The 24,207-nt window shown below is 40.4% G+C and overlaps 1 protein-coding gene and 3 long non-coding RNA genes across 4 annotated transcripts; all 4 read left to right on the top strand.

Annotated features, from left to right (window-relative positions):
- Positions 1-3,762: 3,762 nt before the first annotated feature.
- LOC133740734 (uncharacterized) lies at positions 3,763-6,480 on the top strand. Its single transcript, XR_009861386.1, has 4 exons — positions 3,763-4,615; positions 4,690-4,760; positions 5,521-5,603; positions 6,286-6,480. It is a non-coding gene; the product is annotated as an uncharacterized LOC133740734 (long non-coding RNA).
- A 4,289-nt stretch (positions 6,481-10,769) lies between these two features.
- On the top strand, positions 10,770-13,921 carry LOC133740497 (uncharacterized). Its single transcript, XR_009861265.1, has 4 exons — positions 10,770-11,621; positions 11,696-11,766; positions 12,527-12,609; positions 13,292-13,921. It is a non-coding gene; the product is annotated as an uncharacterized LOC133740497 (long non-coding RNA).
- Positions 13,922-16,870: 2,949 nt separating this feature from the next.
- Positions 16,871-20,756, top strand: LOC133740368 (uncharacterized). The gene is made up of 4 exons (XR_009861168.1): positions 16,871-18,631; positions 18,706-18,776; positions 19,537-19,619; positions 20,302-20,756. It is a non-coding gene; the product is annotated as an uncharacterized LOC133740368 (long non-coding RNA).
- Positions 20,757-21,054: 298 nt separating this feature from the next.
- On the top strand, positions 21,055-23,859 carry LOC133739783 (4-hydroxy-3-methylbut-2-enyl diphosphate reductase, chloroplastic). The gene is made up of 10 exons (XM_062167589.1): positions 21,055-21,444; positions 21,554-21,750; positions 21,841-22,020; positions 22,132-22,263; positions 22,366-22,440; positions 22,533-22,638; positions 22,730-22,824; positions 23,128-23,313; positions 23,415-23,501; positions 23,619-23,859. The coding sequence occupies exons 1-10, from the start codon at positions 21,189-21,191 to the stop codon at positions 23,682-23,684; spliced, it is 1,380 nt and encodes a 459-aa protein (XP_062023573.1). The 5' UTR covers positions 21,055-21,188; the 3' UTR covers positions 23,685-23,859.
- Positions 23,860-24,207: the final 348 nt, after the last annotated feature.

The raw sequence follows: 24,207 nt of genomic DNA on the forward strand, positions 1-24,207 counted from the left end.
ACAAATCCACTATTAAATTAAATTGTTACAGATCACAAGTCTTAGTATTCAGCACAACTATGTTACTAGCAACACAGCTAACTTGTATACAATTTGAAAAGCCTATTCTGCAAACTCAAATCTCTCAATGACTGGTAAGCTTCAACGAATCAATCTTTCCCTTTCTTCTTGTATCAAGGACTCACCGATCTCAAGTATGATATGTGAGAAAGAATGCAGTGAACAAGAAGAGTAAGTATGAAGGAGAGTGTTTCCAGAAATCAGTTTGTGAAGACTATGCAACACATGAAACAATCAACAATACCTAATATCAAAAACTCTACCTTCACATGTCAGTTTGAAAACCTTATATAGAGGAGCAAGACTCCCCCTTAATCAAATCTCTTCTTAATCATAGAATAAGATAAACATAGAAAGGTTTTAAAACTGTTTTGAATATGCAATCAAATCTTTTCTAACAGTAATCAATATCTCTATCGGATATGCATTTTGAAAGTATTGTCAATCAGATGAGATTTTCAGATCAATTAAAAGCTATGCATATCAATTTAGAATCATGCAATAATGATATGAATTAAAGACACCTTCATCGTAAGATCAGTGAGCATGATTCCCTTGATTTCCTCTTGATGATCCAATAGTCTTGAGTCACCGGAAAGGCAGGAGAAATATTCTCCTAATCCTTTGCGACTTCTGATCTCCTAGTAGCCTTTTGTTTCCTAGTGTCTTTGGGAATGTGTGTGTTGAATGAGAATAGCCTAACATACTTACAAAACCCTAAAAAACCGAAGAGGTACTAGCTTTGCAATTCTTTCTCTCCAACAAAGGCGAATCCAACTTTCTGAAACCAGCTGCAGGAATACTTAATACCTTAGTTGCATTGAGAAAGTCTTATTTCTCTAATATGCAAATCTAGGTAGGAATAATAATGAGATTTTTTTTTTATTAGAGGAAGACGTCAAACTTTTATTGATCATGCAAACTAGTGAGTACAAATTTGAGTAACAACGTTACTCAAAGCTGGAGAATGGAACCTTCCCAAACAAAGTGAAAATTTGAAGCTAAAGCAGCCTTTGCTATGTTATGAGTATAGCACTCTATCAGCATAAGACAATGTAGAAGAAGGAAAAGAAGACAACAAAAATCTAATATCCTCCATCACTCTTCCCAATTCAGAGACGTCCTCATTCCCATTTGCCTAGACCGCAAGCACAATAGTCAAGCAATTAGACTCAATAGCAACAGGGGCGAAATGAAACTCCTCCACCAAACTTTAAGCTGCCCTCGCAACCAATGCCTCCATCACCACTACAAAAAGGCTCTTTAGTTCAATTAAAGTAATTAACTTGTCTTATAGATATATAAACATGGGCCGCGATAACCAATCAATATTATGAATGCAAAAGTCAATCAGTAGTAAAGTCTGGTCTCTTTAACACATCAGAATAGGTAAAGTAATTAATCAATTTACCCAAAAAGCTAAAGTAATAAATGAATAATTTACTCCATTGAAGAAAACCCATCCGACATTATATTTTCTTCACCAATATTTATATAAAATTCTTTTAGTATCTTTCGGAATTCAAAGTTTAGAGGGTGTATAAAATATAATTTTTTCTTGATTTAATGATTAGTTCTTCTTTTATAATTTTTCTTCAAAAGAAGAATACGTGAAACATTGAATTTAATATTGTATCGCTCAATATTGACATTGCGATGTTGTACACTAATTTAATGTCTTGGGAGGGTCCAAATTCCAAATCTTGGTTCCACCCCTGACTACAAAATTGCACAAAAGCACGCCGAGCACATGCTCCTCCAACAACCAAACCAGTGCTATCATGCACCACTACACCCCAACTCCCTACACCTCCTAAGAAAACCTTAAGCCAACCAACCTGTGGAGGCTGCCACGCCCTAACACTCCTAATGGCCTCCACACGCACTGATCTAGATGCCTTGAAAGCTGTGAAGAAATAATTCAACTGGAAAAAAAAAATCTGATTCATAGAGAGAAATTTATCAGACTAAGAGCATCTTTAGCTGACTCTCTATTTTGGCTCCTTAACTATTTTAGAGAGCATGTTTAGCTTTTTATCTATTTTAGCAGCTGCACTAGACTCCTAAATGGCTCTCTATTATAACTTTTAGCTATCTCGCTCTTAAATATAGAGAGCGAGATGAAGCTCTCTATTATTTAAAACATTCATTTTGAGTTATTTTATGTAATTTATAAATACATTTAAACTATTTTTTTTTTGATCAAATAAAAACTTCATTAATAATGAACTGCTTACAACGAGTTTTAGGCGACATCTCTTATACAAAAATGGCCAATAGACTTCACACTGGAACTCTATAATGACTGACTCTAAACTTGCACTACAACTGTATGGCAAAGACAACAAACGCAGGAGCAGTGAATCTTTGACAGCTCACCTCTTGTCCAGCCAATAAGAACTCTAAACTGGACAACTCACTTGTGTCAACACTAACTCACCAACCAGAGTCCTCCTGACTAGCTTTTGATCGACCAAGCCAACACTCGTTGTGACCTAAACCCGACCAACAGAATTCCCGGACATTCGGACCTGGGACTAAAATAAACCCCACACCGTCACCACCAAATTGTCAACACCATCAACCCACAACTGCCTCAACTCGCCATCGCCGCCGACCCAAAACCAGACAGGAACTATCCACTAGAAGGCCATTAATGCTCGTCTATGGCACAGCCAGACTTTTTTGCTGACCCAAAACCAGATAGGTAGGACCCACTAGAAGGCCGAAGCGAAGATTGTCTCTGCCACATCTTGTAGTACACACGACCCGACAGCTAACACCTAACACAACTGGAAACAATAGCTAATACCACACACCAAACCTTGGTTGTGCCTTATTACCAACAAAACAAAAACAAAAATAAAACCCAACCCTAAACCCTAAAAAGACTGAAAACAAAAAACCAAATAATCCAGGCCCAAAATGCATCCGGCCCACGTTGAAGTAATTGGTTGCAGACGTAGTGACCCAACCATCTTGCCGGCGCACCACCGTCTCCTACCTTCCGCCAGCAAGCCACGCCGTCCTTCCTTAGGTCGAAAATGAAGCACTCAACCCAGATCGGTATCAACCGATCCGATCTAGACACAATACACTTGAAAGGGAAGACCAATAGTCACCAGCTGAGCCCGGCCCAACCTCACCATGCCCACCGCCGGCAGACCACCAATTGCGTCGTCCGTCCATTGTCGTCGGACCAACATCATCGTCATTCCACCATCCCCGCCGCGCCAAAGGTAAGCGCCGCCTCCTCCAAGCAAATCGATTCCCAAATTGGACCCGTGAAACTCACTCCAGATGGGATCAGTACGATCCGATCCAATCCACGCCGCCACAGATCCAACCTTGCCCGGCAACCTCCGAACCTGCATCTCCACACTGTTTCGTCGACGATCCCAGCGAAGCAGCAACCCAAACACAGCTACTGTGAGCCCCCGAAAATTTTGTTTAATTTTTAGAATGTAATTTTTCGCCAATAAGATTTTCGCAAGGTAATTTAAGTGAAGGAATTTATTTTGGAAATTATTTTGGTATCGAGATTACGATTCGGGCCTCATGATTTAAGTGTGGGCCAGAGTTCCTCGTTTTGGGCCTAAGATGAAGTCAAGAATTAATTAAGGAAGTTTCAGACGAAAAGCGAATGAAAGAAAAGTCCCGAGCCCAAAACCCGAAAGAAATTAGCTAGGAGAGTTTCGTAATTCGTCGCAAGGGCAAAATTGGTATTTCACGCACACAACTATAAATAGAAAAAAATTGGAAGCCCTAGTCCCATTTCTCCCTTGCAGCCGCGTCCTTCTCCTTCCCTCTCCCCCGACCTCTCGCTCTCTCTCTCTCGTTCTCCCTCTGCCATCACCGGAGACTCCATCTCCGGCCACCATCTCACCACATCACTTCCACCAGTCGACGCAACACCTGAACCCGACCAAAACCCACCCGGAATCACCGACATGCATCGCCGGTAGCCTCCACACGCGACCACCAAAAGCTGCGACACCACTGCCCTTTCTCCTTCGTCGATTTCCGACCATCACCATGCCACACTGACACCACCGTCCGACTCAGTGGACAAGGAAGAGCGAAACCCGTGAGCATCATCACTCGTCGATGTCGGGAAACCGCCGTACCAGCATCGTCGGAGGCCTCGGCCCTGCATGCCCTCGTTCTCTACTCTCCAGCTCGGATCGAGCTAAACAACCTCCGTAGCTGGAATCAAGGCTTCACGATGCATCAAAGCCATAGACCCTCAGCCTCCGATTTCGGCCAGAGCCCCCGCACGCGTCTCACGCGCCACCGCTGGCACGTGAGCCAACCTAGCGTCACCGTGAGCACCACCAGCTTATTCTCTTCGTTCGGTAAGCTGGATTCTATCCCTTCTTCTTAGTGAGGCTTCTACTTTGATCTAGATTGAGAACCCTAACTCGATTTCTTAATTTGAAATCTGTGAGGATTTTGGAATATGTGTTCTGGAGGTTTTGGAGGAAGGGAGGTCTGCAAAATTGTAAGCCTTCGGAGAAGAGAAGTGCTGGGTCAGTTCCATTTGTATTGAGGAAAGGTAAGGATTCAAGAACTCGGTTTTGGAATGAATTTGGTTAAGAGTTGGACTGTTGATCTTGTCATATCTGTTAGGTGCCCAAAGCAATTGTTGGAGCTGGATTGCAGCAATTGGATTTAGCCCTCAGTTTGGAGAAGAAGAAATGGTAAGGGTCTGGGTTTTGAATCTATTGTTGGTGAAACTGTGGTGGTTGTAATCTGTTGTTTGTAGCCTCATGAATGGGAAAGTGTTAAAATGGTGATATGGATATGTTGTTGAGTGGATTGGAATTGATAGGAAATTGTCCTTGTTGATTTAATTATGAAAGCGGTGATTTGGCTAATTGCATGAGAAAAATTATAAATAAGAATGGACCGGTTTTGGATAAGTGAATTAATATGTGGAATGTTCAATTTAAGGTCCGTGAATAGAAATATTCCAAACCTACCATATCCCGGAATTATTGTATAATGAAATTATTCGGGAATGGTGGTTGCTATTTAATAGCTTAGGGTTTAAAGGCTAAATAAAATGAGGTCAAACCGGTTGACCGAAATTTTAGTATGGGAAGAAGTGTGATCACCATATCCCGAATGAGCTTACTATGTTAAATGAATTGTTCGGGAATGGAAATTGCCATTTGTTTTCTTAAGGTAAAAAAGGTAAAGAAATGAAGGTGCAGGTGCTAAGTATAATCACCATATCCTAAATGATTCAAATGCTATATCATTTGGATTTGGATTGTTTGGGAATGGATAATAGAATTTATCAACTAAAGGAAAATTCTATAAACACAAGTTCTAGATCATTTTTCGATTAAAGGATAATCCGATGGACTATAAGGAAATTAAGTAAATGTTTTGGTTGCTCGGTTAGTTGAGTTATAATGAAGTCAGGTTACTTATTGGTTTAATTTTATTATAAAGGACCCGAGCGTGTGCATTTGGAAGTGGACAAAGTGTTGAAAGTCGAGAACGAACCCGAATGTGGGCAAGCACTCCAATTCCAGGTAGGGTGAGCTGTCCCTTCCTTGTTAGAGGCTTTTCAGTATATGTGGAATGCTATACTATGATAGTATGTTGCCTGCAAGAACGTTTTTGGTTGTTCATCAGTCGATGCCTCGTGATACATGTGTTTTCAGAGCTGATAATTGTTGATTGCGAAAACCGAGGCTAGACTTGCATGTTGAGATACTGTACCCTTTGTATGTTTGTGACCTGAAAGTGAATGGGACCTAGACGCGTTGATTCCTAGGGATCCCACGGTGTCGATAACCGTGAACCTCCGGAGGGGGCTGTGCTCCTATGTTTGTCGGGGAAAGGTAAGTACAGACAGTGAACCAGTCATAGGAGACTCAGAGCCAGGAAATGGACACTTTCGCTACTTGTAGTCACAAGGACTACAAAGTAGTTGGCTGGTTCTCTTACTCAGGACGAACCAGATCGGTCACTGATTTATTTTACTTTAGCCGGCAGGTAAGTATCTCGGAGCTCCAAGTGTGTGAAGCATACTGCACATGTTTAATGAAAGAAAACGAATGTTTGTGGTTGCCACTTTTCTTAAAGCATTTTTCGATAAACGTGCACAATATTATGTAGTAAATATTTTCAAGTATATTATTTTTTCAAACCTAGCATGGTTGGGTCGGCCCCTACTGGGCATGCGAGGACGAAAGCTCACCCCTACTATAGTGTGCAGGTTTCGAGCATGTGGTCGGGAAGCGTACAGGGGAGGCACATGGCACGGCTTGGCGCATTTCTCTTTAGTTTTATCAAAAGAAGGTTTTGGTCCTTAATCGGATTTTGTAGTAGCTAGTTTATTTACTTTTTATTTATTTCCTACTCGTTTACAAAAAAATTCCGGGAGACCCGTAACCCTGGGGCGCGTCTCCCATACTTGTAGTTACTTAGTAATCCGTTTTATTTTCCAAATTGGGCTCCGATTGCAAGCCCAAAACTCTTAGCCCATTTCGAATTCCGCTTTTGACAATGTGTTGTTAGGTTGCTAGAATGATTTGTCCAAGAAAGTGTTTTGTAAACCAACAACCTAAACTCAAAAGGCCTTGCGGTTTCGGGTTGATGAGCTATCGAGATGCCATTCGTGACATGTCGATTCCTCATTGGCTCGGAGTCGCGGCGCTGTGGGACCCCCCTTTCGGGTCACCACAGTAAAGTGGTATCAGAGCTCTAGGTTCCGAAATACTTTCGAAATCGTTTTTGCAAAACTGCAACCCTTGTCATAATTTTTTTCAAGTGTCGAATTTGGTTGGGCAAAACGCTCGAATTTCTTGGACATTTTAAAGTATGTTGGTAAAAAAAAAAAAAAAAAATGTTTTCGACGTCCTTCCTTTATTTTATTCTTCCCGGAGGATACCCTATTGCCTTATTTCGCTTGCAAATATTTTTCATTGAGGCTACTTCCGAGTCATTCAAAGAATTTCCAACGGATTTAAAAAGTAAAGATACATTTGAGGTTCCTGGAAAAAGAATTTTGTTTGTTTCCTTGTGGTGCTTTAAAGTTTGGTTTAAATTTTAAATTGCCAATGCCGTCATGATGCCACTCGACCACAAACGCTCCAAAGGTAGTAAGTATGAAAATTGGATAAAGTGTTGGGTAAATTATTAGGGGATTGAGCATTAAGGAGTTAACGAAGTTATATTCGGTGAGTTGATACTCGGAAAAGTAAGTTAGAGATGAAGTTGAAAGGAATATTTGTGTACCCCCATGCTAGTGTTATACAGTAAATTTTATTGATGGATTAAAGTTGTTGTACTACATATATTGTTGCACGTATTGAAAAATATAGAGTGTTGTGTGGAGCAAAGTGAAAAATTGAGTAAAAGTGAGATCATGTCCCCTATATAGTCATTTGGATAAGTGGTGTTCGTATTTTCACTCGATTTCCTCTTCTTCCTTCCGAGCGATGGCCCGACTGCAGCGGTTCCCCATCGATGCTCTACGGAAAGAAAGTGTGATTTTCGAGTAAGGTAGACACCACTCAAGTGTTTCCCAAGTGGTGGATTGATAGGGAAACTTGTAATGGCAACACAAACATGAAATTGATTATTGCTTGAGCTTGGCATCTCCCCAATCTTGTTGTTAATTGGTGGAACGATATGAAGCTTTGTTGCTTTGGAAACTCTAATGTTGTATTGTTGTGCTGACAAGATTACTTTGTGGGGAAGCACAGAAATTCAGGAAAGACCAGTGGAGTCACATAAACTATTCTTGAGTTGTCATTGGTCTGCATAGAGTTGAGAAATTATGTTCCCTATAATCAGGGAAATTGTTGGGAAAATAAATGATTGCGGAACCAGCAACGTACTCGGAAATGTTAGTATGCTTTGAGATCACAAGGTCACGACCTTGTACTGGTATTTAGTAGGATCACTAGCAACGTTTCTAAGAATGGTCAAGAAAAGATCTTTAAAGGATTATAACTTTAGCAGCCAGTTTTCTGTACTTCAAGGAATCTTTGATCGCTTTGAAGTCAATAACGCTACGAATTTCAGAACGTAGACAAGTTGGTAGCACACTCTTGAAAGACAACTTTGATTACGTGGTTAGAATGACGCTGAAATGGTGACGTCAAGGCGTAATTGAAAAGTTCAAAAATCTAGGTGACAAATTGCGCATTTACCTCACGTGTTTGCTTTTGAGACAAGGAATTCGTAACATTTCTTCCACACCAGGAGTTTACATTAACTGTTTTACGTTCTTGCCTCTTACTACAAAAGTTGATTTTCGTCTCTTGCATTACTAAAATGTTTTCCTCATAAGTCAAGAGACTACACCTTAAACAATCAAGTTTTCCTTACTAAAGTGTTCTGTTTTACAAAGCTCGAACATTTTGGGTTCTTCAAAAAAAAAAAAACACAAAAAAAAAAAAAAACAAAAAAATTCTACAACCTAGACTTTGAAAACAAACTCAAAACTATCTTCAAGGCTGTTTCAGCAAAATGCATTTGAAATTATTTCCTTACCTACCAAAAAGTTTGTGCCAACAAATCTTGTTCGAAAAGTAGGAGAGTTTACAATTTCCCTATTCTGTTTTCAAGCAAAAAAAAAAAAAAAAAAAAAAAAAAAAAAAATTGAAATTCCAAGAATTTTACTATTTTGTCTCCGCAACTACTCGAAATTTAGTTTTATCCGACCTCTACTACTTTTAAATTTCTGAAATTTTGACGACGGTCTCAGTCAGCATTTCTACATCGAACCTACTGATCTTGATTTGGTTGAAATTGCATATCCAAAATTTTAGTAGTGAACTCATTCAAAATTATTTTCCAACTTCTTGGAAACTTGAAATGTTAGTCTCGTTGTGGCTTTCTCTTATCATTAGTTATCTTTTATGTAAACTGGTGGTTGAAAGAATGTTAGTTCACCTTCGGATTTACTCAGGGCACCCATTTCGAAAGTAAAGGATTACTTTAAAGGAGAATATTTAGAAATTACTTTTTCTTGTTGTCGGACGAGGACACAAGAAAATAAAGTGCTTGTAACCGATTCAACTATTTTGGCTTGACCAAAAATTGAAGGAGCGCTTATGACTTGATTTTTGAGTTTTGACATCAAACGAGTTCGTATGATAGAAATGATAGTTCAAGGTCGAGACCGTTAATGGAAATGCTACGAACTTTACAAATCTCGAGGAGTCAACTTCGATTGGTGATCCTCGAATTTCGTTGAAACTTAGCGAAAAGTATTGTTGCAACTTGATGCCTTGAGCATTGGACGGTTTGTTTGGTCAATGCCAAGCGACCTATTGATTGGTGTCTCATGACGTGTTGTAGGTACTTAGGTGTTGCGATTTCACAATGTGACATCGAATTTACTGAATCGTTTGCTTGGTTTCGACGTCATATGTACAAGCTGCCACAATTGTTTGTCCATGGAGTAAACAGTATCCGCTAAGCTACGTATAAGTGTGCATGAGGTATGACAACCAAGATCGTTGATAACTACGAGGCGGACGACAGCGATGACATCGTTGACGTGTCATTTGTAGTGACGCTCTACGAAACTTATTTAGGTTGACCAATGGAGAAAGCTCGGTTTCTCTCCTTGGTTGCCACTTATATTTAAGGCTCAAATTCCCGAGTAATTTTATACTCTCGTTAAATGGGAATTGAGCGTAGACGTCGATTTGTTTTCGGTGATTTTGAAAAGTAAGCGATTATTGCATGGTTGCAACGAAGTTGCTATTCAGCGAGTTGCTTATCGAAAAGAAGCAAGATTCACGGAATAAAGTGTATCCTATGGAACGTATGATAGGAACACTTACTGAATTGATAAAGATAGCTCCGGAATGGGGATATGAAATTAATGGAAGCACGAATTGTGAAAGTTTTACGAATGTCATTGTGTTGTGTAAGATAATGTGTGACGGGGCATTCCACGCGAATTGTTTACAAGTAATGCTTGAGGATTCTTACACTAAAATGTTGGTCATTTAGTTGTGGAAATGAGGTCGACGAGTGGATTTGCCACTGCTTTGCAGTATGTGGTTATTGAGATTAGTGGTTGACTAAGTGTTAGTCCCCGATTTGTTATAAGACTCTTTGAATTATTCGGAAAGGCTAAAATTATAATGTCTTTGTATATGGCATTGAGCTCAGAGGAGTTGGATGAGACAATGAAATCAAATGTTTGCACATACACACACAATGTGATAGAGGAAAAGTGCAATTTGCGAAAAAACAAATGGTTATAGAGTTTGATGAGGTCGTCCCCATAAGTGGAGTAAGATGTACCATGTGAATGGTAAAGGTTCAAAAAGTATCAGAGGAAGGTAAAACAATGTCTTGTGCAAACTCGAGCCCGAGGTGAAAAGAAGTAACCTCTCTCATTCATACATTGGGTAAATTTCGAGGACGAAATTTATTTTAAGGGGGGTAGAGTGTGAGCACCCGAAAATTTTGTTTAATTTTTAGAATGTAATTTTTCGCCAATAAGATTTTCGCAAGGTAATTTAAGTGAAGGAATTTATTTTGGAAATTATTTTGGTATCGAGATTACGATTCGGGCCTCATGATTTAAGTGTGGGCCAGAGTTCCTCGTTTTGGGCCTAAGATGAAGTCAAGAATTAATTAAGGAAGTTTCAGACGAAAAGCGAATGAAAGAAAAGTCCCGAGCCCAAAACCCGAAAGAAATTAGCTAGGAGAGTTTCGTAATTCGTCGCAAGGGCAAAATTGGTATTTCACGCACACAACTATAAATAGAAAAAAATTGGAAGCCCTAGTCCCATTTCTCCCTTGCAGCCGCGTCCTTCTCCTTCCCTCTCCCCCGACCTCTCGCTCTCTCTCTCTCGTTCTCCCTCTGCCATCACCGGAGACTCCATCTCCGGCCACCATCTCACCACATCACTTCCACCAGTCGACGCAACACCTGAACCCGACCAAAACCCACCCGGAATCACCGACATGCATCGCCGGTAGCCTCCACACGCGACCACCAAAAGCTGCGACACCACTGCCCTTTCTCCTTCGTCGATTTCCGACCATCACCATGCCACACTGACACCACCGTCCGACTCAGTGGACAAGGAAGAGCGAAACCCGTGAGCATCATCACTCGTCGATGTCGGGAAACCGCCGTACCAGCATCGTCGGAGGCCTCGGCCCTGCATGCCCTCGTTCTCTACTCTCCAGCTCGGATCGAGCTAAACAACCTCCGTAGCTGGAATCAAGGCTTCACGATGCATCAAAGCCATAGACCCTCAGCCTCCGATTTCGGCCAGAGCCCCCGCACGCGTCTCACGCGCCACCGCTGGCACGTGAGCCAACCTAGCGTCACCGTGAGCACCACCAGCTTATTCTCTTCGTTCGGTAAGCTGGATTCTATCCCTTCTTCTTAGTGAGGCTTCTACTTTGATCTAGATTGAGAACCCTAACTCGATTTCTTAATTTGAAATCTGTGAGGATTTTGGAATATGTGTTCTGGAGGTTTTGGAGGAAGGGAGGTCTGCAAAATTGTAAGCCTTCGGAGAAGAGAAGTGCTGGGTCAGTTCCATTTGTATTGAGGAAAGGTAAGGATTCAAGAACTCGGTTTTGGAATGAATTTGGTTAAGAGTTGGACTGTTGATCTTGTCATATCTGTTAGGTGCCCAAAGCAATTGTTGGAGCTGGATTGCAGCAATTGGATTTAGCCCTCAGTTTGGAGAAGAAGAAATGGTAAGGGTCTGGGTTTTGAATCTATTGTTGGTGAAACTGTGGTGGTTGTAATCTGTTGTTTGTAGCCTCATGAATGGGAAAGTGTTAAAATGGTGATATGGATATGTTGTTGAGTGGATTGGAATTGATAGGAAATTGTCCTTGTTGATTTAATTATGAAAGCGGTGATTTGGCTAATTGCATGAGAAAAATTATAAATAAGAATGGACCGGTTTTGGATAAGTGAATTAATATGTGGAATGTTCAATTTAAGGTCCGTGAATAGAAATATTCCAAACCTACCATATCCCGGAATTATTGTATAATGAAATTATTCGGGAATGGTGGTTGCTATTTAATAGCTTAGGGTTTAAAGGCTAAATAAAATGAGGTCAAACCGGTTGACCGAAATTTTAGTATGGGAAGAAGTGTGATCACCATATCCCGAATGAGCTTACTATGTTAAATGAATTGTTCGGGAATGGAAATTGCCATTTGTTTTCTTAAGGTAAAAAAGGTAAAGAAATGAAGGTGCAGGTGCTAAGTATAATCACCATATCCTAAATGATTCAAATGCTATATCATTTGGATTTGGATTGTTTGGGAATGGATAATAGAATTTATCAACTAAAGGAAAATTCTATAAACACAAGTTCTAGATCATTTTTCGATTAAAGGATAATCCGATGGACTATAAGGAAATTAAGTAAATGTTTTGGTTGCTCGGTTAGTTGAGTTATAATGAAGTCAGGTTACTTATTGGTTTAATTTTATTATAAAGGACCCGAGCGTGTGCATTTGGAAGTGGACAAAGTGTTGAAAGTCGAGAACGAACCCGAATGTGGGCAAGCACTCCAATTCCAGGTAGGGTGAGCTGTCCCTTCCTTGTTAGAGGCTTTTCAGTATATGTGGAATGCTATACTATGATAGTATGTTGCCTGCAAGAACGTTTTTGGTTGTTCATCAGTCGATGCCTCGTGATACATGTGTTTTCAGAGCTGATAATTGTTGATTGCGAAAACCGAGGCTAGACTTGCATGTTGAGATACTGTACCCTTTGTATGTTTGTGACCTGAAAGTGAATGGGACCTAGACGCGTTGATTCCTAGGGATCCCACGGTGTCGATAACCGTGAACCTCCGGAGGGGGCTGTGCTCCTATGTTTGTCGGGGAAAGGTAAGTACAGACAGTGAACCAGTCATAGGAGACTCAGAGCCAGGAAATGGACACTTTCGCTACTTGTAGTCACAAGGACTACAAAGTAGTTGGCTGGTTCTCTTACTCAGGACGAACCAGATCGGTCACTGATTTATTTTACTTTAGCCGGCAGGTAAGTATCTCGGAGCTCCAAGTGTGTGAAGCATACTGCACATGTTTAATGAAAGAAAACGAATGTTTGTGGTTGCCACTTTTCTTAAAGCATTTTTCGATAAACGTGCACAATATTATGTAGTAAATATTTTCAAGTATATTATTTTTTCAAACCTAGCATGGTTGGGTCGGCCCCTACTGGGCATGCGAGGACGAAAGCTCACCCCTACTATAGTGTGCAGGTTTCGAGCATGTGGTCGGGAAGCGTACAGGGGAGGCACATGGCACGGCTTGGCGCATTTCTCTTTAGTTTTATCAAAAGAAGGTTTTGGTCCTTAATCGGATTTTGTAGTAGCTAGTTTATTTACTTTTTATTTATTTCCTACTCGTTTACAAAAAAATTCCGGGAGACCCGTAACCCTGGGGCGCGTCTCCCATACTTGTAGTTACTTAGTGATCCGTTTTATTTTCCAAATTGGGCTCCGATTGCAAGCCCAAAACTCTTAGCCCATTTCGAATTCCGCTTTTGACAATGTGTTGTTAGGTTGCTAGAATGATTTGTCCAAGAAAGTGTTTTGTAAACCAACAACCTAAACTCAAAAGGCCTTGCGGTTTCGGGTTGATGAGCTATCGAGATGCCATTCGTGACATGTCGATTCCTCATTGGCTCGGAGTCGCGGCGCTGTGGGACCCCCCTTTCGGGTCACCACAGTAAAGTGGTATCAGAGCTCTAGGTTCCGAAATACTTTCGAAATCGTTTTTGCAAAACTGCAACCCTTGTCATAATTTTTTTCAAGTGTCGAATTTGGTTGGGCAAAACGCTCGAATTTCTTGGACATTTTAAAGTATGTTGGTAAAAAAAAAAAAAAAAAATGTTTTCGACGTCCTTCCTTTATTTTATTCTTCCCGGAGGATACCCTATTGCCTTATTTCGCTTGCAAATATTTTTCATTGAGGCTACTTCCGAGTCATTCAAAGAATTTCCAACGGATTTAAAAAGTAAAGATACATTTGAGGTTCCTGGAAAAAGAATTTTGTTTGTTTCCTTGTGGTGCTTTAAAGTTTGGTTTAAATTTTAAATTGCCAATGCCGTCATGATGCCACTCGACCACAAACGCTCCAAAGGTAGTAAGTATGAAAATTGGATAAAGTGTTGGGTAAATTATTAGGGGATTGAGCATTAAGGAGTTAACGAAGTTATATTCGGTGAGTTGATACTCGGAAAAGTAAGTTAGAGATGAAGTTGAAAGGAATATTTGTGTACCCCCATGCTAGTGTTATACAGTAAATTTTATTGATGGATTAAAGTTGTTGTACTACATATATTGTTGCACGTATTGAAAAATATAGAGTGTTGTGTGGAGCAAAGTGAAAAATTGAGTAAAAGTGAGATCATGTCCCCTATATAGTCATTTGGATAAGTGGTGTTCGTATTTTCACTCGATTTCCTCTTCTTCCTTCCGAGCGATGGCCCGACTGCAGCGGTTCCCCATCGATGCTCTACGGAAAGAAAGTGTGATTTTCGAGTAAGGTAGACACCACTCAAGTGTTTCCCAAGTGGTGGATTGATAGGGAAACTTGTAATGGCAACACAAACATGAAATTGATTATTGCTTGAGCTTGGCATCTCCCCAATCTTGTTGTTAATTGGTGGAACGATATGAAGCTTTGTTGCTTTGGAAACTCTAATGTTGTATTGTTGTGCTGACAAGATTACTTTGTGGGGAAGCACAGAAATTCAGGAAAGACCAGTGGAGTCACATAAACTATTCTTGAGTTGTCATTGGTCTGCATAGAGTTGAGAAATTATGTTCCCTATAATCAGGGAAATTGTTGGGAAAATAAATGATTGCGGAACCAGCAACGTACTCGGAAATGTTAGTATGCTTTGAGATCACAAGGTCACGACCTTGTACTGGTATTTAGTAGGATCACTAGCAACGTTTCTAAGAATGGTCAAGAAAAGATCTTTAAAGGATTATAACTTTAGCAGCCAGTTTTCTGTACTTCAAGGAATCTTTGATCGCTTTGAAGTCAATAACGCTACGAATTTCAGAACGTAGACAAGTTGGTAGCACACTCTTGAAAGACAACTTTGATTACGTGGTTAGAATGACGCTGAAATGGTGACGTCAAGGCGTAATTGAAAAGTTCAAAAATCTAGGTGACAAATTGCGCATTTACCTCACGTGTTTGCTTTTGAGACAAGGAATTCGTAACATTTCTTCCACACCAGGAGTTTACATTAACTGTTTTACGTTCTTGCCTCTTACTACAAAAGTTGATTTTCGTCTCTTGCATTACTAAAATGTTTTCCTCATAAGTCAAGAGACTACACCTTAAACAATCAAGTTTTCCTTACTAAAGTGTTCTGTTTTACAAAGCTCGAACATTTTGGGTTCTTCAAAAAAAAAAAAACACAAAAAAAAAAAAAAAACAAAAAAATTCTACAACCTAGACTTTGAAAACAAACTCAAAACTATCTTCAAGGCTGTTTCAGCAAAATGCATTTGAAATTATTTCCTTACCTACCAAAAAGTTTGTGCCAACAAATCTTGTTCGAAAAGTAGGAGAGTTTACAATTTCCCTATTCTGTTTTCAAGCAAAAAAAAAAAAAAAAAAAAAAAAAAAAAAAAAAATTGAAATTCCAAGAATTTTACTATTTTGTCTCCGCAACTACTCGAAATTTAGTTTTATCCGACCTCTACTACTTTTAAATTTCTGAAATTTTGACGACGGTCTCAGTCAGCATTTCTACATCGAACCTACTGATCTTGATTTGGTTGAAATTGCATATCCAAAATTTTAGTAGTGAACTCATTCAAAATTATTTTCCAACTTCTTGGAAACTTGAAATGTTAGTCTCGTTGTGGCTTTCTCTTATCATTAGTTATCTTTTATGTAAACTGGTGGTTGAAAGAATGTTAGTTCACCTTCGGATTTACTCAGGGCACCCATTTCGAAAGTAAAGGATTACTTTAAAGGAGAATATTTAGAAATTACTTTTTCTTGTTGTCGGACGAGGACACAAGAAAATAAAGTGCTTGTAACCGATTCAACTATTTTGGCTTGACCAAAAATTGAAGGAGCGCTTATGACTTGATTTTTGAGTTTTGACATCAAACGAGTTCGTATGATAGAAATGATAGTTCAAGGTCGAGACCGTTAATGGAAATGCTACGAACTTTACAAATCTCGAGGAGTCAACTTCGATTGGTGATCCTCGAATTTCGTTGAAACTTAGCGAAAAGTATTGTTGCAACTTGATGCCTTGAGCATTGGACGGTTTGTTTGGTCAATGCCAAGCGACCTATTGATTGGTGTCTCATGACGTGTTGTAGGTACTTAGGTGTTGCGATTTCACAATGTGACATCGAATTTACTGAATCGTTTGCTTGGTTTCGACGTCATATGTACAAGCTGCCACAATTGTTTGTCCATGGAGTAAACAGTATCCGCTAAGCTACGTATAAGTGTGCATGAGGTATGACAACCAAGATCGTTGATAACTACGAGGCGGACGACAGCGATGACATCGTTGACGTGTCATTTGTAGTGACGCTCTACGAAACTTATTTAGGTTGACCAATGGAGAAAGCTCGGTTTCTCTCCTTGGTTGCCACTTATATTTAAGGCTCAAATTCCCGAGTAATTTTATACTCTCGTTAAATGGGAATTGAGCGTAGACGTCGATTTGTTTTCGGTGATTTTGAAAAGTAAGCGATTATTGCATGGTTGCAACGAAGTTGCTATTCAGCGAGTTGCTTATCGAAAAGAAGCAAGATTCACGGAATAAAGTGTATCCTATGGAACGTATGATAGGAACACTTACTGAATTGATAAAGATAGCTCCGGAATGGGGATATGAAATTAATGGAAGCACGAATTGTGAAAGTTTTACGAATGTCATTGTGTTGTGTAAGATAATGTGTGACGGGGCATTCCACGCGAATTGTTTACAAGTAATGCTTGAGGATTCTTACACTAAAATGTTGGTCATTTAGTTGTGGAAATGAGGTCGACGAGTGGATTTGCCACTGCTTTGCAGTATGTGGTTATTGAGATTAGTGGTTGACTAAGTGTTAGTCCCCGATTTGTTATAAGACTCTTTGAATTATTCGGAAAGGCTAAAATTATAATGTCTTTGTATATGGCATTGAGCTCAGAGGAGTTGGATGAGACAATGAAATCAAATGTTTGCACATACACACACAATGTGATAGAGGAAAAGTGCAATTTGCGAAAAAACAAATGGTTATAGAGTTTGATGAGGTCGTCCCCATAAGTGGAGTAAGATGTACCATGTGAATGGTAAAGGTTCAAAAAGTATCAGAGGAAGGTAAAACAATGTCTTGTGCAAACTCGAGCCCGAGGTGAAAAGAAGTAACCTCTCTCATTCATACATTGGGTAAATTTCGAGGACGAAATTTATTTTAAGGGGGGTAGAGTGTGAGCCCCCGAAAATTTTGTTTAATTTTTAGAATGTAATTTTTCGCCAATAAGATTTTCGCAAGGTAATTTAAGTGAAGGAATTTATTTTGGAAATTATTTTGGTATCGAGATTACGATTTGGGCCTCATGATTTAAGTGTGGGCCAGAGTTCCTCGTTTTGGGCCTAAGATGAAGTCAAGAATTAATTAAGGAAGTTTCAGACGAAAAGCGAATGAAAGAAAAGTCCCGAGCCCAAAACCCGAAAGAAATTAGCTAGGAGAGTTTCGTAATTCGTCGCAAGGGCAAAATTGGTATTTCACGCACACAACTATAAATAGAAAAAAATTGGAAGCCCTAGTCCCATTTCTCCCTTGCAGCCGCGTCCTTCTCCTTCCCTCTCCCCCGACCTCTCGCTCTCTCTCTCTCGTTCTCCCTCTGCCATCACCGGAGACTCCATCTCCGGCCACCATCTCACCACATCACTTCCACCAGTCGACGCAACACCTGAACCCGACCAAAACCCACCCGGAATCACCGACATGCATCGCCGGTAGCCTCCACACGCGACCACCAAAAGCTGCGACACCACTGCCCTTTCTCCTTCGTCGATTTCCGACCATCACCATGCCACACTGACACCACCGTCCGACTCAGTGGACAAGGAAGAGCGAAACCCGTGAGCATCATCACTCGTCGATGTCGGGAAACCGCCGTACCAGCATCGTCGGAGGCCTCGGCCCTGCATGCCCTCGTTCTCTACTCTCCAGCTCGGATCGAGCTAAACAACCTCCGTAGCTGGAATCAAGGCTTCACGATGCATCAAAGCCATAGACCCTCAGCCTCCGATTTCGGCCAGAGCCCCCGCACGCGTCTCACGCGCCACCGCTGGCACGTGAGCCAACCTAGCGTCACCGTGAGCACCACCAGCTTATTCTCTTCGTTCGGTAAGCTGGATTCTATCCCTTCTTCTTAGTGAGGCTTCTACTTTGATCTAGATTGAGAACCCTAACTCGATTTCTTAATTTGAAATCTGTGAGGATTTTGGAATATGTGTTCTGGAGGTTTTGGAGGAAGGGAGGTCTGCAAAATTGTAAGCCTTCGGAGAAGAGAAGTGCTGGGTCAGTTCCATTTGTATTGAGGAAAGGTAAGGATTCAAGAACTCGGTTTTGGAATGAATTTGGTTAAGAGTTGGACTGTTGATCTTGTCATATCTGTTAGGTGCCCAAAGCAATTGTTGGAGCTGGATTGCAGCAATTGGATTTAGCCCTCAGTTTGGAGAAGAAGAAATGGTAAGGGTCTGGGTTTTGAATCTATTGTTGGTGAAACTGTGGTGGTTGTAATCTGTTGTTTGTAGCCTCATGAATGGGAAAGTGTTAAAATGGTGATATGGATATGTTGTTGAGTGGATTGGAATTGATAGGAAATTGTCCTTGTTGATTTAATTATGAAAGCGGTGATTTGGCTAATTGCATGAGAAAAATTATAAATAAGAATGGACCGGTTTTGGATAAGTGAATTAATATGTGGAATGTTCAATTTAAGGTCCGTGAATAGAAATATTCCAAACCTACCATATCCCGGAATTATTGTATAATGAAATTATTCGGGAATGGTGGTTGCTATTTAATAGCTTAGGGTTTAAAGGCTAAATAAAATGAGGTCAAACCGGTTGACCGAAATTTTAGTATGGGAAGAAGTGTGATCACCATATCCCGAATGAGCTTACTATGTTAAATGAATTGTTCGGGAATGGAAATTGCCATTTGTTTTCTTAAGGTAAAAAAGGTAAAGAAATGAAGGTGCAGGTGCTAAGTATAATCACCATATCCTAAATGATTCAAATGCTATATCATTTGGATTTGGATTGTTTGGGAATGGATAATAGAATTTATCAACTAAAGGAAAATTCTATAAACACAAGTTCTAGATCATTTTTCGATTAAAGGATAATCCGATGGACTATAAGGAAATTAAGTAAATGTTTTGGTTGCTCGGTTAGTTGAGTTATAATGAAGTCAGGTTACTTATTGGTTTAATTTTATTATAAAGGACCCGAGCGTGTGCATTTGGAAGTGGACAAAGTGTTGAAAGTCGAGAACGAACCCGAATGTGGGCAAGCACTCCAATTCCAGGTAGGGTGAGCTGTCCCTTCCTTGTTAGAGGCTTTTCAGTATATGTGGAATGCTATACTATGATAGTATGTTGCCTGCAAGAACGTTTTTGGTTGTTCATCAGTCGATGCCTCGTGATACATGTGTTTTCAGAGCTGATAATTGTTGATTGCGAAAACCGAGGCTAGACTTGCATGTTGAGATACTGTACCCTTTGTATGTTTGTGACCTGAAAGTGAATGGGACCTAGACGCGTTGATTCCTAGGGATCCCACGGTGTCGATAACCGTGAACCTCCGGAGGGGGCTGTGCTCCTATGTTTGTCGGGGAAAGGTAAGTACAGACAGTGAACCAGTCATAGGAGACTCAGAGCCAGGAAATGGACACTTTCGCTACTTGTAGTCACAAGGACTACAAAGTAGTTGGCTGGTTCTCTTACTCAGGACGAACCAGATCGGTCACTGATTTATTTTACTTTAGCCGGCAGGTAAGTATCTCGGAGCTCCAAGTGTGTGAAGCATACTGCACATGTTTAATGAAAGAAAACGAATGTTTGTGGTTGCCACTTTTCTTAAAGCATTTTTCGATAAACGTGCACAATATTATGTAGTAAATATTTTCAAGTATATTATTTTTTCAAACCTAGCATGGTTGGGTCGGCCCCTACTGGGCATGCGAGGACGAAAGCTCACCCCTACTATAGTGTGCAGGTTTCGAGCATGTGGTCGGGAAGCGTACAGGGGAGGCACATGGCACGGCTTGGCGCATTTCTCTTTAGTTTTATCAAAAGAAGGTTTTGGTCCTTAATCGGATTTTGTAGTAGCTAGTTTATTTACTTTTTATTTATTTCCTACTCGTTTACAAAAAAATTCCGGGAGACCCGTAACCCTGGGGCGCGTCTCCCATACTTGTAGTTACTTAGTGATCCGTTTTATTTTCCAAATTGGGCTCCGATTGCAAGCCCAAAACTCTTAGCCCATTTCGAATTCCGCTTTTGACAATGTGTTGTTAGGTTGCTAGAATGATTTGTCCAAGAAAGTGTTTTGTAAACCAACAACCTAAACTCAAAAGGCCTTGCGGTTTCGGGTTGATGAGCTATCGAGATGCCATTCGTGACATGTCGATTCCTCATTGGCTCGGAGTCGCGGCGCTGTGGGACCCCCCTTTCAGGTCACCACAGCTACCAACTCAATCTTCCCTTTCCAAGCATCTACTACAAGTTTCCATTTTGTTTTTTGTGCCCACATCCTTGACGGTAATTCTTGTGGTTTACAAATTTGGCGGTACATTCAAGAATCACGTTTTTTTTTTTAAACGAGAATCACGTATATTTTTTACCAAACCGGGACAGCAATGTCATTTTAGAATCAAAACGACGACCCATAACCAGATCCACTGCACAAAACGACAAACCTCCCCACAACAAAATAAATATAAACCACGAACTACTCCCGAGTGCACAAACCACATTGTTGCTCTAGATAACACGACCACCACTAATTCCCAGTCAGCACTTCTCTCTCTCTCTCTCTCTCTCTCTCTCTCTCTCTATTCACCACGCGCCTCTGCCATCCCTCACGCGCCTCTCCGATGGCCATCACTCTCCACCTCTGCCGCATCCCGCCCCGCACCGATCTCTTCTCGCCTCACAGCCTCGCCGGCAGCGTCTGTTTCCGCAGCCGGAGCTCGCTCCCCGTCAGATGCTCCGGCGACTCCTCCGCCGCCGTGGAGTCTGATTTCGACGCCAAGGTGTTCCGTAAGAACCTGACCCGGAGCAAGAACTACAACCGCAGAGGGTTCGGCCATAAGGAAGAGACCCTCGAGCTCATGAACCGCGAATACACCAGTAAGCTACTAGCTAGCTATGAATAATTTCAGTCATTAATCGAAGTATTGAAGAAGAATTATTCGGTAAATAATTGAAGGATTGAACGATTTGAATTTGAAAATTTTAGGTGATGTTATTAAGAAGCTGAAGGAGAACGGGTTCGAGTACACCTGGGGAAACGTGACCGTGAAGCTCGCCGAGGCGTACGGGTTCTGTTGGGGCGTTGAGAGAGCCGTGCAGATTGCTTACGAGGCCAGAAAGCAATTTCCAGATGAGAGGATTTGGATTACCAACGAGATCATTCACAATCCGACTGTCAATAAGGTTCGTTATAAATTCTTCAATTTTCGATTCAAGTGAAGGTTGATGGTTGATTTCGTTTGTAAATTGATTGATTGGGATGAATAATGGCAGAGGTTGGAGGAGATGGAGGTGAAAAACATTCCGATTGAGGAAGGGAGGAAGCAATTTGAGGTAGTGGACAAGGGTGATGTGGTAATTTTGCCTGCTTTCGGAGCAGCAGTGGATGAAATGCTGAGCTTGAGTGACAGAAATGTTCAAATTGTTGACACTACTTGCCCTTGGGTTTCCAAGGTAGTTATTTATTTATTTATTTATTTTTTCATATGTTTTGAACTCTATTTTTTAATAGGATATGAAAATTGGGTCTCATATTTCATATATACAATGTCTCTATGTGTGAAGGTTTGGAATACTGTAGAAAAGCACAAGAAAGGAGACTACACTTCTATCATACATGGTAAATATGCTCATGAGGAAACTGTGGCCACTGCTTCTTTTGCCGGAAAGTATGTTATAGTGAAAAATATGGATGAGGTATGCAAGTGATATGTACGTTGTCGTTGATTTGTTGGCATTACAAAAAATTTTGGCTTCAGTCTTTTTGTTAGTTTACTATAACTTTGAATTTGATTACAGGCATCGTATGTGTGTGACTACATTCTTGGTGGTGAACTTAATGGGTCTAGCTCAACTAGAGAAGCATTTCTAGAGGTGCATTTCTGTTAACTGTTGCTTCTGTATGAATTTGCTAGTTTTTTGGGCTTCATGCAGAGATTTACTGTTTTAATTCGGTATGAATGCAGAAATTTAAGAAAGCAGTTTCTCCAGGGTTCGATCCAGATAGAGATCTTATTAAATGTGGCATTGCAAATCAGACTACAATGCTTAAGGGCGAGACTGAAGACATTGGTTAGTGAACTGTTATGCTAGGTTGGTTCATCTTTGGTGAAATTTTTTTTATTTGCAAACTATTAACTGCATCCTAATGTCAATCTAACAGGAAAATTATTAGAGAAGACCATGATGCGCAAGTATGGAGTGGAAAATATCAATGACCATTTTGTGAGCTTCAACACAATATGTGATGCGACTCAGGTATTGTTTTTGTTGATGATTTTTCTAGTCTGATTTATTGTCTGATACTAACTTTTTATTATATTGTACAACATAGTTCTTCATCTTCTTATAACCTTCTATGCTATGTATAAATTTAGCAAGAAAGAGAAAACAATGGTGTTTCTGACTGCCCATAGCAGCCACTAGGATTTCACCTATTTTGTTTACAGATTAGCTTGAAAGCAGAGTGGCTTTACCACAGTGCACTGCCAGTATAGGCACTGCATTAAATGCTGAAATACTTGGTGTGACTCAAAGATCATCTTTTTGTTACATTTACAGGAGCGACAAGATGCAATGTACAAGCTGGTTGAGGAAAAGCTAGATCTTATGTTAGTTGTTGGTGGGTGGAACTCGAGCAATACCTCTCACCTACAAGAGATTGCAGAACTTCGTGGAATTCCCTCATACTGGATTGATAGTGAGAAAAGAATAGGACCTGGAAACAGAATAGCTTATAAGCTAAATGTGAGTTTGTGGAGACATGATAATCTCATTTGTTGATGCTTATATTATTGTTTTCTCTATGCCCATTACACCTCTTGTAATTTGTTTATAATTTGTTACAGCACGGCGAGTTGGTTGAGAAAGAAAACTGGCTGCCTGCAGGTCCTGTGACTATTGGTGTGACATCTGGTGCCTCAACTCCAGATAAGGTAATTATTTTTGGTGGAATTGTTGCTAGAACCATTGAACTGCTTTATTTCAAGTATTGTGAATTTTCCCTATGATCTTAGCTCCATACTTTCCGTTTCCATTTGGCTTTTTCGTAGGTTGTTGAAGACGCCCTTATCGAAGTGTTTGACATCAAGCGTGAAGAGGTTCTGCAACTCGCATAATCTAGGTTAGGCATGACTAGACACAGTACACAGTACACAGTACAAGTTTAATCATACAACTTGGTTATTGTAAAATCGAGATGAAAGGCGTTACTGTATTGAATGTATGTTACAGTTCCATGAACCCTAGAAATGTAATTGTTGTATGATATAAAGGTCAAGGTTCTTGGTTCTACTGTTATAACTTCTCCCGTCTTGGCTGTCCTCTTCTCATGAGCTCAAGTTACTCTTAAATTTGGTTAACTCAAGCAATATCGTCTTGTCGAAATTAATAACCCCATCAAAAATTTCAAATATCATTACTTCAGCTGGTAATCCCATCCACTTGAACTCAATTTCCATACGGGGAAGAGTAGTTTTCAAAAGTTTTGAGTAACATACTCTGCTATCATCTTTTATGACCGAGTGAAACTGGTGAAAATTTCATGCATCTAGAGCCCAATCAATTATGGTGGGCTGGCCCACGGGATTTTTATTCCCTCGCACTTAATGGTCCATTTTTCAACTCCAACAACAGTTGTAG

The sequence above is a fragment of the Rosa rugosa genome, chromosome 3 (genome assembly GCF_958449725.1).
Source record: "Rosa rugosa chromosome 3, drRosRugo1.1, whole genome shotgun sequence".
In the NCBI taxonomy this organism is placed as follows: Eukaryota; Viridiplantae; Streptophyta; class Magnoliopsida; order Rosales; family Rosaceae; genus Rosa; species Rosa rugosa.

Bases quoted from the DNA above. Each gene is read 5' to 3' on its own strand.
- LOC133739783 (XM_062167589.1), top strand. From the start codon at position 21,189: ATGGCCATCACTCTCCACCTCTGCCGCATCCCGCCCCGCACCGATCTC. The intron at 21,445-21,553 runs GTAAGCTACTAG...TGAAAATTTTAG, and splicing joins CATGAACCGCGAATACACCA to GTGATGTTATTAAGAAGCTG. The intron at 22,264-22,365 runs GTATGCAAGTGA...ATTTGATTACAG, and splicing joins TAGTGAAAAATATGGATGAG to GCATCGTATGTGTGTGACTA.